The 13146-nt window shown below is 34.2% G+C and overlaps 1 protein-coding gene across 1 annotated transcript in view; it reads right to left on the bottom strand.

Moving 5' to 3' along the window:
- Positions 1 to 13146, bottom strand: part of LOC134540198 (structural maintenance of chromosomes protein 5) — an 87174-nt gene that overhangs the window by 56732 nt on the left and 17296 nt on the right. The window contains 2 exon segments of the mRNA XM_063382773.1: positions 1495 to 1612; positions 3499 to 3622. Coding sequence (XP_063238843.1) covers positions 1495 to 1612; positions 3499 to 3622 — 242 coding nt within the window.

Here is a 13146-nt window from a genome sequence, read left to right as displayed (position 1 = left end):
TTTCCTTCACTGATATAGTAAAGTGGGGGTGCTAACTACGCATTTTTTAAAGCATGCTTAATTGTCAAAGTTTGAAACTTGATCAAACGAAACTTTTTGTTGATCAAAACTGATCTAACGATGATCTAACGATTGACGTAGAGAAACTCTGAAATTTTCATTTCCTTCACTGATATAGTAAAGTGGGGGTGCTAACTACGCATTTTTTAAAGTATGCTTAATTGTCAAAGTTTGAAACTTGATCAAACGAAACTTTTTGTTGATCAAAACTGATCTAACGATGATCTAACGATTGACGTAGAGAAACTCTGAAATTTTCATTTCCTTCACTGATATAGTAAAGTGGGGGTGCTAACTACGCATTTTTTAAAGCATGCTTAATTGTCAAAGTTTGAAACTTGATCAAACGAAACTTTTTGTTGATCAAAACTGATCTAACGATGATCTAACGATTGACGTAGAGAAACTCTGAAATTTTCATTTCCTTCACTGATATAGTAAAGTGGGGGTGCTAACTACGCATTTTTTAAAGCATGCTTAGTTGTCAAAGTTTGAAACTTGATCAAACGAAACTTTTTGTTGATCAAAACTGATCTAACGATGATCTAACGATTGACGTAAAGAAAACTTTAGTTTTCAAAAGTGGGGGTGCTAACTACGCACCGGTTAGGCAGTGCTGTATTTTTTTAAGCAGAGACACTAATTCGAAGATGGCCGGCCCTTACCGTGAACGGCCTTAACCCAGCTGCACGCCGGTGTCTGAGAAGCTTGACAAGACCTTCCGGGCTTTTAATCGCTAGTCCGTGATTATCTCTGTCCTGACCATCACGTATTAACGAGGTTCTACTGTACCTCAATAGGATGTGTTCCAAGGAAAACGTAAACAGGCGAAGTAAATTGTAAGCATTTAAGTTTTTAAAATACTAAATTTACATCAACATTTTTCCTCGAATCCTGAATCTTTTCCCTCGAATTTCGAATCTTTCGAATACTAGAGATTCGGTGGGATTCGAGGATTCGAGGATTCGACCGGCCCATCCCTAAAAATAATCAATATATTTTTCATTTTTCTGAAAGAACTAAAGAAAATCCATTTTACACTCACCTCCCCCCCCCCCCCCCCCCCCCCTTATTTTCACAATAATTGTTCTAGTTCAAACAGAACCTTGCATACGCCATTTTATAGTGTGTATGGCAATGCTCTGAAACACTAGGGAAAAAAAATGCTATCACAGTCTGGGTAGTAGCAGACTGGATCATGACATTTTACCCTAAAATTACTTCATTGGGAATCTTCAGTGATTTTTCAAGGATTTCAGGAAAATTTTCTGACTCCCTGACCAATTTCTGATTTTCCTCTGACTTTCCAGGATGCTGACACAATGACAATTGTAACCAAATTAACACCAGTTACCTCGAAAATCTATGCCATTATTCCCCCTTTCTGATTCGCAATCATGGAGAACTACACACTCAAGAAGCCTTGGTACTTACTTTGTCTAGAGTTTTCTTCTTCTCAGCGTACACCAACCACCCGTGTTTCTGCTTCAGCGTCAATAACTGCTGCTCCAACGTCTTCCTCTTTCGTAAGCTTCTGATATCAGTTTCAATACTGACACACAAAAAATTCATATTAAAGATTGTAACATAGGCACCTTACTATTTAAATATTCTAAACTGACATGATACTAAGTAGCTCAGATTTATTAACATGGTATATGTGAATTTAAAACAGTGATAGAAATGGTATGAAGATAATTTAAAGAATATAATAAACTTAAGTTTTAGTAATCGTTTTTGCAATGCAAACTGTCTCCCTGACAAGATTCACGTTTCGAGGTAACATTAATGAAAATAATTATTGGTGTGGCATAAATGAAAATATTTTAATCTTAACTTTGTTTAGTACCCGAAGTTAACATACTCTGCACTCAAGCTCTTTGCACTTTTTGTAACTATTGCTGACATCCAATACCATTATTCATCCACTACGCAAACCAATAGAAAAATTAAATTTATTTACGTAAATACTGAACAAACATAAAATTTTAAGATTATATGCTAAAAATTGTTTTAAAATCATGTAACAATTTCAAAATGTCTGCTTTATAATACTGGAAGAGCAATATTGCCAGATATAGGATGTGTTATTCTTGAATTAGTTAACAGTACAGGCATACCATCTTGCTTCCCAAAACAGAAATAGGTTCCTACGTAACGTTATTTTCTTTCAGTTTTGGCATGTGGGAAGGTAATGATTTAGCAGGTAGCATGAAAGTATAAGTTTAGCTAGGCATCTCAAACATGAGAAAATAGAGTGAATATAATGAACAGAGCTACGATTATTTCCCAGTCATTTCACGCCGGGCTAGACTCAACTTGCCTATACATAATCAAGCCTTTTTAGAGTGCTCCATGGTCAATAAAAAAGTCATATCCTTTGGTGATTGGGTAATCACTTTTCCTTGTCAAGAATGTGTCAAGAGCACTGTAGTCCAATCACCAATGTGAAGCAGGTGAACATCAGCTTCAGTTCTACTTTACTAAACAACAAATCCACGAAACAATCGTGGCTTTAATACTACATTAACGTAACAGGCAGTAAAATTTGCTACAACGTACAGAATGTCTAAAAATAACTGATGAACTAATTTTGTGACTTTTTCAGACTTTTTTAATAAAAAATTTTCAATAATTTTTTTTTTATCATAGGGTGGTTTGAAAAATATAACCAAAATTACACAAGAGAAAATAATATACTAAATTTTCTACAATGTACTGACATTTAAGTTATAAAGTTAAATCATCACAGATAATTTCTACATGATTCAAGTAGACAGTCACCAACTATTTATATTCAATGCGGGACTAAGAAATGGAGTGAGTCATTAAAATGCTAGACCTGTGGGAATGCTAGTTTTATATGCAAAATGGAATATAAAATTGAATATTTAAAATATTTTCCAAGTCAATTTGAATTGTGAATATTGTTCTCAGTGAAGCTGTATTACACCTATTTTATAAAATTTAAGATTGAAGTAAAAAAACAATCATTACATGTTTGTAATCATTGCAATATTTATAAAATCATATAAAAATGTACAAAATAACCATGCATAATATTAATATTAAGTATTTCAAACAAAAACAAAAAAAAATTAATATTTTCATGAGCATATCTTAAGCTTCCAACATTTTAAAACTTTGCAACAAATGAAAAGCTTCACATCAGGTGTGTAGCTTTGCAAACACAACCGAAGCTTCCGATAAAACTAATCGCAATTATTCTGGCAAAGTCAACTTGAATATTAAAAAGAGGTTCTGCTGATTCGCTTAGTCGAGGCTTCGCACAGGCCTCCAAAACACCAAAACGTGAGTGAGCAAAAGACTGTTGGAATTTTTAAGTTTCACGACTTCCGGCCCCACTGCTGTTCGTTCAGAGACTCCTCCGTGACGTTCAAGACCTACACCCCGCTACAAACGGAAGAAAATGCAAACCTTGAATTCTGACTCTCTTTCGTCCTGATGCTCTCCGACAGGCTCTTCACATCGTTGTGCATCGACTTATCACGCTCCCGCAAGTCCTTCAGCTTCTGCCAATCGTCGAGCAATTGCTGCTTGCCTGCAAGCATAACATCATTCCCGTGTACAGTAACAAGTTACATCTACACACTTGCCATGGTGGTTATTTCATTTTCTTGTCATCACCACTATTTAAGATAATTTTATGTAAGTTTAGCACTTTTGAATAATTAGTAGGGACTGTAAAATGTCGTCGTTTTGAAAGTGCAAAAAGCGGTGGTTTGAATTCTAAAAAGCTGTGTTTTCATTTCGGTGTTTTCACCAATGTGATTTTTTTGTGGATTCCCAAAATTAACAGTCAAAATTAATATGAACATTATATATTGATACAGAGATACTTGTAAAAACATTCTTAAAGCCTTTACAATGAGGAAATTATTATTTACTTATCGTCATATCTGTACATAATTTTAGCTTCTATATTTGTTAGTAATGATGCTCTTATCAAAAAAATTCACAGTTTCCTGCTTGTCACAGATCATAAAACACAATACATAATATTTACAACTGCAAAGTTGAATACATATGTAACACTAAACACATAGACATGGCATACAACTAACACACTAAAACAGTGTTCAACCTTCAAAATAGATTTCACTGAGAATAGCTACATTTTCAGCATTAAGGCGCTGTCGTTGGTCACTTGGAACAGAACTGTACTTAGAAAAAAATCGTTCGCAGTCTGCATTTGCACATGGCAACCATACACTTTTCAAAGCACCCTTAGAAAATTCTGGATGATTTACAGAAAGAGACAATAATATTGCAATCAAATCCAGTGATGCATCACTTTTGTCTCCTAACTGTTTCTTCACCAAGAACTGAAGCTCTTTATAGCCTTGAAGCAATTGACTTTCATCGCAGTCCTTGAACAATGCCATTTTCTTCAATTTTTTACCAAGATCTTTTGTTACTTCCGTAATTAAAATCTGTGCAGGGTCAAAATAACTCAGTTCAGAATAAAGATGACTTGCAGGATCACTTGAAATTAAAGCTAGCAGCTTAGTGTATCCATGTGATGCAGCTTTTACTAAGGCAGATTTAACCTGAGCTTTTGCAACATCTCTCCCACACGACTGCAGTGTTAAACTTGTTTCTTCGCCAAAATTTCCTGCTTCAGCAAGCTGCAAAACTTGCTCAACTTTGCGTAGGTTACCACACAAAATGTTGCTACAAGGATATGACGACCCTTCCAACAACTTCATCAAGTCAACAATTCCCTTTGCTGTTTCTTTGATGAAGGCAGCCGGCACCTTAACATTAAGGACCTGTTCCTGTGACAAACTTGCCAAATACTGAACTCCAACATTGCTAACTGATGCTATGTCGTCACTCTTCATGAACTCAACAATAGCTTCTATATAGTCGGATACATAGGCTACAGACTCGTACCACGAAGACCATCTCGTGAGGACTGGCATTGGGAACAGTGAAACCCTTCCAGCTTCATATTTATCATCCAGAAATTGCCGGAACAGATGCTTTCTCTTTCGAGTGTTCAGGAACGCACTCTTGATTTTGGAAGTGGCATTTTGAAGTTCAGGAAGGTGCTTTCCCAGAACATTCAAAATCAGATTGAGTTTGTGCGCCCAACACTGAATCACTACAACATTATCCGACATCAAGTTGGTAAGTGTGTCAAAACACTTCCCCATGTATCGGGCTGAGTCTGATACTAAGGCCAGGACACTGTCATAGCTAATGTTATATTTGTTCAAAGAATCAAGAATAGCTCTTGAACAACTTTTTGCATCAGCTGTTTCAAGAATGTGGACATCACCTACTACGATTTCAACTTGGTGACTGGCTTCTATAATCTTGAAGATTATAACGAAAACACACCGACCTTGTTTGTCTGTTGTTTCATCGCAGCATACCGCAATGTGCTTTCCTTTGACCTTCTCCTTGATGTTTTCTTCCCTTTCCATATTTAATCTGGGAAGGTGCTTTTCTCGCAAAGTCTTTACACAAGGCAATGCGCCAGATCCTGAAAAAAAAATTTCCTCAAAATTAAGACCACCATTAGCATAGTTTACTGGCATAACGATGTACTTCAAGTTAACTGTTGTTGTATATTGGGTCAATTGCAATTTACAATACTGGACATTTGTAGTTCAGGAAAACGTTTTATTTCCTAGGTTAGTACTACACTCGTTCAGGTATTGAAAACAAAATGAAAAGTTTGTTAGGTTAGGTCAGCTACTTTAAAAAAAAAGTTAATTGTAGTGGGGATGATTGGTTAGTTCAAGTACATTAAAAACAGTCCGGTATCGCAAACTACAATAGACCTGTTATATCTGAATTTTTACTTACCTTCAATAAATTCATTCATGAAGTTCACCATGTGTTCATTGTTAAGTTTCTCATGTGGTATGTTAGCCTTTACAAATGTTTCTGTGACACGTTTTCCAAGATAATCTGCCGATTTTTTGTCTTTGACAACTTTATTAAAGCACGATGCAACTGATGTTTGTAGTTTTGTAGTCTCTTCTTTTGTTGCTGCTAATGACGCCACGTGTTTTGCCGACTTTAAATGTTTTTCAATCGTGTCTTTTCGATCCCACGAAACTTTCGTGTTGCAAAACTTACACATAACCGTGCTATTATCTGTACAGTAAAACCCCTCCTTCTTATACTGAAATGCTCGATCCCTTGCACTTAATTTATTCCGCATTTTTACTCACTCACTAGTCACTATCCAATTAATAATCTTGTTAACTTGCCGATTTGCCCGTCGGAGTAGAAGCCAAAGTGAACATGACGACAGCAGCAGTTGCACACCAGTGAAAACTATTCTCTTTCAAGTTAATTTTTTTTTTCTTCCGTGGATCCCAAGGAATTAAAAATAAAAGTGTTTATATCCCCCGCAGTCTCCATGTAAATAATTTTATCTTTTTTTACCGTCACTTTTTGCCCGATGTATTAAGTAATTTTATTGTTATGTTCTCCGTAATTACGTCCCAAAGTCCCACTCAATGGCGTGTTAATTTTAATCATGAATTTGTTACTGGCTAGGAGCGTTATCCGTAGGCCATAGCAGCAAAAAAAATGGCTGCGATGACTGGCGAAAGGAATGGTTTACACCGGCGGACTTTTATTTAATTAAAATGAATCAACGTCACGTTAAGTGTTTCATATTAAAGCGGATGTTAGATAATAAATAGAAAATCATAAATTACTTAGCAATGATTAGCATCGCAAATTATTATAATACATAATAATAATTAATTATAAGTTTTACCCTTCATGTTTTTTTTGGTTAGGACATTTATTTCCTTACATTTTTTTATTCAAACGAACATATTGTTTGTGAATTGCGTCGATGCGTGTGACTGCGACTTATTTTTATGATTATGATACTAAATTTATAATAAATAAATCTTTTCGCGCATAGTTTGTTAAAATTCGTAGAAATTTCGTTTTTTTTCCGCAACAAATGGTATTTTTCGCGTTTTGCACTTAATTTCGCGCGAATTCGTGAAAATTTCACGATCGCGAAATTTTCTAGTCCCTAATAATTAGTAATATGTCGGATTCCAATTTTCTGGGATTCAAAACTGGAATTCAAACCTCAAAGATCATCTCGATATACCCCTCGAATCCGAATCTAGGTCTCGAGAGACAAAAATAAAATAATGTACAAGAAATTAAAAATTTAACCAAGGTGCTGGAACATTCAACCCTATGTTTGTTTAACGAACAAATTTTCTTAATACATACATATTGAAATTTTATTTATAAAATTACATGTTAAAAGTATATACTATCTTTGGAAAGGTCAACAGGATAGGTATAAAGAAAAAAAATGACTTAGTTAACTTCAGAGTTTATCAGTGTTGAATTTTTTTAATTTACTTATTTCCTCTAATATTTTTCAACAAATATTTTTCCTTAAACATAAAATCCTTCAAATACTGGGGATGTGATAGTATTTAAGGATTTGATTAGCCCTTCCCTAGCATTTATCAATAGGTCAACGAATTTTCTCACTAGATATTTACTAAGCGTTATTTTAGAGCTCATATTTATAAAAATATTAATGACTTTTTGCCACTTATTAGATTCTACTTAGTAAATATCTGTTAAGAATATTTGAGACAAAACACAAACTGCAAGAGTGCTTTCATGATAAGTTTAAATGAAAAGCCTTTAAATAATAGTAATGCCTAGATCATGAAATACCAACATCGTGTGTGTGACCAAGCCTAAATTGTGTATGTCTTCTTCCTGGTCATTATTTAGTTTTTACATTTAACACGGTTAAACTTGTCGACGTTTTGAGTGGCCAAACCTCAACAAAATGAAAATGTGTACGTATAGAGTGTATGTTTTTCATAATTGCTGGCAAAGTTGAATTTTTGGTTTTAAAGGCAATGCTGGTGGCTTCTGAATAGTATGGTTTAGAATAGTGGTGCACTGATGCGGATACCGATGAATCGTAATCGGCGATTATGGGTACTTACCGATTAATCGTAATCGGCGATTATCTTAACGATTACTTTGCCGATTATCTACGTCCCGGCGTAATTAAGTAGGTTTTTACTGTGTAATATTTTGTTACACATTTTAGGACGAAATACGGTAATATTTGTATATATTACAAAATTCATCTATCTCCGTCATATCAAGATTACAGATATTTAGTTAAGTTTAATTAATCTCATTGCCTCTAGCAATAAAAAATACATTTTTCTTACACGTTTATTTACGTTTCGTCTTTTGTTTAGTGGCCTTGTACATTACCTATAGCCAAAGACGTAAAATAGATGGCACGCAATATAAATACCACAAGCAGTTGCAGTGTACTCTATGACAATCGATCTTTTCGAGTCGTAGTAGCGATTCAAAATCGTGGTCCCGATACCTTTCAGAGTTTATCACTGCGTTTTACAAACTAGTTATGGGCGTCTTTGGTAACATTATCCGTTGTTGTGTTATTTGTATGTGACGTGAAAAGTGAAAAAGTATTTATAATTTTATACATTCAGTCAACACTAATAAAATCACATGTGCTAGAATTGGTTTTGAGTCATTTTTATATAATTATAGTGAGATGGCAACTAGGGAGAAAAAAAGTCAAGTGCGGAAACATTTTTCTATAAACTCAAGTGAACAAAATATAGCAACATGTTTACATTGTTAAACGGTAATTTCTTGATGCAACCTTATGTGATAGTCGATAATAATGATAGTTTTCCGCAACAAAAACTTACCCATTGTAAATTACAATTATTAGACTGTAGTTCAAGTTGTTTACAATAGCAAACATAAATAGAAGTTAATTTAATTTACTCTTTGCAATGACATAATAGTGTATTTTCATACCTGCCAACCTTACAGAAAAGAAATTAGTACAATTTACAAAAGAAAATAGTACAATTATAGTACAATCATTGAAAGGCAATTTATATATGTAATAGAGGCACGGCAAAAATTATTTTGTTTTGCACATATAATGTTCACGAAAAAACTGTAAAAAACAATATAGTAATAATTTGGTTTTGGAAACATACCTTTTTTTTATGATTCTAAGTGCATGTCACTGGATACATATAATGGTGCTTGAATACGTTATTTATTTTTTCTGCAGCAGGGATACATGTGTGGCAGATTTAGCTTTCTTGAAAAAAGTTTCATCGAAGTCTTGTTCATAACAAATGCTGTTAGTACGTTTTGCCAACAATATACTGTTTAAAACCTTGTCTGACATTGAAGCTCTGAAAGTGGTCCTATTTTTTTTAATGCTGCTAAAAACCCTCTCACACTCAGCATTGCTATGTGGAATAACCAACACTGATAGCATTGCATGAGCAACTCTGTCATACTTAAGACCACCAACACCACTACCTATTTTCCCTATGTAAGACCACAACTTGTCTATTCTCTCCACTGAATCCAGTGGGATGTCATTGTCCACCTGCAAAGAACAAAACTGTTGTTGAAGAATGTCTAGTGCCTCTTCACGTGTCTCCCCATCCTTGACAAGTAGAACAGCAGGAAACATGTCCACAAAATACTTCACTGAAGAAAATGATGAGCTCTCAATATTTTTCAGATTAACCACTTCAGCATGCTTTAAAATTTCATTTTTCAAGGTAAATTTCAAAATAATGTAATCACATGAGAGTTTAAATTAATTCCGAACTGATGTGTAAAACTTAGATTTGTCAGACTGTGTCAATGCAGCCACTACTTTTGATGCATTGCAACCCACAACTAGGTCTTCATCGGACTTCTGGTTTGTAGCACTATTGTACAGAACATCAAGAACTGGTGTTGTCTTGATGACATGAGGTTTTACAAATTTCACAAGCAATTCTTTTAACACGTCTGTCAACAATCCCCTAAGAAGATGTATGTGAGGTGTTTGAGATTGCAGGATAACATGTCTTATCAAAAACAGGAATAACATGCCACAAAAAATAACAAACTGCTTTATTTAGGTTATCAGTGAGAAACATGAAAACTCTCTCTTGACGTGACAAAATTGGAATGGTTTTTTGCTCTTCTGGTTCACATGACTGCTTGATCTTCTTGCCATAACAAAAGTTATCTGAAGTTGAAGTTCTTTTTAAGGAACTTTCACCTGAACGCAAGCCTGCATTTCTGTTTTCATCTGAAGCTCTGCAAGAACTTTCTTCGACTTTACCTGGCAACTTCTTAGGGATTTTGTACAAATGTAAAGAACCTTTTGGACATTCAAGCTTACTATCTACTTCTTCTTTATAAAACCAAATTAAGGGTTGCCACAAATCTATTAATCTACCGATACACTCTCCCAGGGATAGCCACCTAGTGGAGACATGTTTCAAGAATTTCTTTGATTTTTTGTCACAGAAGATTTGCAAATTCTTGAGCTGCTCTTTACGTTTAGCACTTTTATGCAAATAGTAGTAAATATCAACAAGGATTTCATCTACACGAACATGAAGCTCTGTGGAACCCTTTTCTGCTGCTAAGTGCAGTAAATGGCATGCACATCCCAAAACAATAATATTTTCATGGTGTTGCTGAAGTTCTGCGGCTACACCATTTTTGTGGCCAATCATGACCGATGCATTATCGGAACCTAGGGCAATGCAATTTCTAACAGGAATGGAATGCTTTTCTAAACTGTTGAGCAACATTATCCCGATGTTTTTCCCAATTGCAGCACCCTCTAACGGTACAATTTCAAGCAAATCCATTTCGATTGAGAATCTTTCTTACTAAAATAGGTCACTACAACTGGGTAAAGCTTAGAATCATCATTGCTACCATCTGTAGCAATTGAAAATGGAACTTTTTTCAACATACCTGCTGTAACATTTTGACGCTCACTTGCCATTTCTGCAATTATTGCAGTGGTTTTGGTGCGTCCACAACTGTATTTCTTAGATTCTTCGCTCCAGGGGAAACATTTTTCTCAACAAAGGTCCAGCATGATCTGCTACTGACACCGGCAGGTTATGTTCCAGAATAAATGATGTGAAATAACATTCTGCTCGAATAACACTAAAATCGTCACTTTGAACACTAAAAAAATTACTAATGTTGGTTGAACTTCCAAGTGAAGCATTCCTTGTGTGTTTCACTGTTCCTTCATGAAATTTCAAGTCATTTCTACCCCCGTGCAAAATATTTATTTCACACGAGCAATAAGCACAGAAAGCATAATTGACGCTAGTTTTTGAACGCCTAACCCACGGAATTTCTTTACTATAACAATCTAAAAATACTTGGTTATAAGATTTCTTTTTCTGTTTACTCGCCATTTTTACCGCGAATTTCCGCGCATGCTTGAAAACAAACAATTCCCGTACGCGTAGGTGTAGCTTTTGCCTGTAGCAAACACGGTAATTTTCCACTGCCAATGGCGTTCAAGGTTACGTTCGTACAATGAGTGAATATTACGGTACGCTGTAGTGAAAATATGGCATAACTTCTACAAATGGAGTATGCTAGTTCCGAAAATATAGTATTACGAGCTTTCTTTATTATCTACTAAACGTCTTCTGTTTTGTACGATCTTGATACTGCATGTTCCATACCGTAATTGTATGACATCAGTATAGATTTACTGTTACGAATCACCCAAATGAGACAAAAATTGAAAAAAGCTTGGAAATCGTACTATAATTTACACCAATAGTACAATCGTACATTAGGGCGCAAAATCGTACATTGTACGGGAAAATCGTACAAGTTGGCAGCTATGTATTTTATATATTTTTATACTGTTATTATAACTGTATTCTCAATTTTACCTACTCTTGTAATTAAATTCACATGGGAATAAAAATTTTGTGTGCATTATTACACTTTAAAAAATTATTTCATTATAATCGGTAACTGAATCGGTATCTGCCGATTATTGCTCTCATAATCGGTAATCAAATCGGTAATCGGTAAAGCCATATCGGTGCACCACTAGTTTAGAATAATTTCATAAATATTTGATTAAATTTACTTAAGTCTTCTAAATTCATAAAAAAATTTTGATGATTTTTAAAAAGCCAGGTATAATTAATTTATTTTACTCAGAAAGAAACTGAATCAGCTAGCCACATGGCAGCCAGTAAAATTGATTTAAACCTATAAAGTTCCCATTTTATATTTCATTTCTTTCTTCTTATCCATACGCCAACAAAAAGCAACTTTGCAAGTGAATTATATGCATGAAGTATGAGATTTAATTATTTTTTTCATTTTATGATAGTTCAGCCACTCAAAAAGTCGGCAAGTTCAACCATGTGGAACGTAAATATAAAATAATGATCTGAAATGGGACTTAAGCATTTTTTTAAATATAAAGTTTGTACTATTGATGAAATATAACATTCATGGTAATGATAAATTATTAAAAAGCTTAGATTTGAAATATGTACATATTAATGTATGTGGAGTATTACAATGTTCATTGTTGGCTACAATGGTATATTGCAAAACTATACAAACTCTCATCCTCTGGAGGCCGCAAAATTTAAGAAATTACATTTCTCTGTTAGAAATTATTAAAAACAAACTAAAAATATACTTTGCATTTGCTGCTTGTTAAATTACTTGCAGGAAGAAGTATACATATATTATCATTATGTATTTTTGGTAACTAAGTCATGATTTGTAATTTTTTTCATAAAAAAAAAATTATAATTTAGAGCCAGAGATGGCAGTATGATGAACTTGGTTCGATCGAACTTGTTAAGGGGGTGCCTCCCATTTCAGCTCAAGATTTTATATTTACAGTAATTACTGATAAACTTGTAGACTTTTTCAATTGTTTAACTTTAACGAAATGAATAACATATACAGCGCATACTTTTTGCATTATTAGCTGCCTAAGATACATTTTTAACAATTTTGGGTTGTACAAATAAGGAGAATTTAATTTATTGCAGAACTGAAACTTTTTTGGTTTAACTGCAATGCCACTGGTTACTTCACGAAATGGTTTGAATTTCTTTCAGAAAATATTAATTAATTTTACCTGGAATTTTAAAATTCTCAAATTTGTTACGATTTTGACAGCCAAGAAACATGAAATGAGTTTTTGTGATAGAAATGCAAACCATATTATGAAGT

The sequence above is a fragment of the Bacillus rossius genome, chromosome 16 (genome assembly GCF_032445375.1).
Source record: "Bacillus rossius redtenbacheri isolate Brsri chromosome 16, Brsri_v3, whole genome shotgun sequence".
NCBI classification, from domain to species: domain Eukaryota; kingdom Metazoa; phylum Arthropoda; class Insecta; order Phasmatodea; family Bacillidae; genus Bacillus; species Bacillus rossius.
The sequence above is the reverse complement of the archived record's forward strand: the minus strand, read 5'-3'. Positions and strand labels throughout refer to the sequence as shown.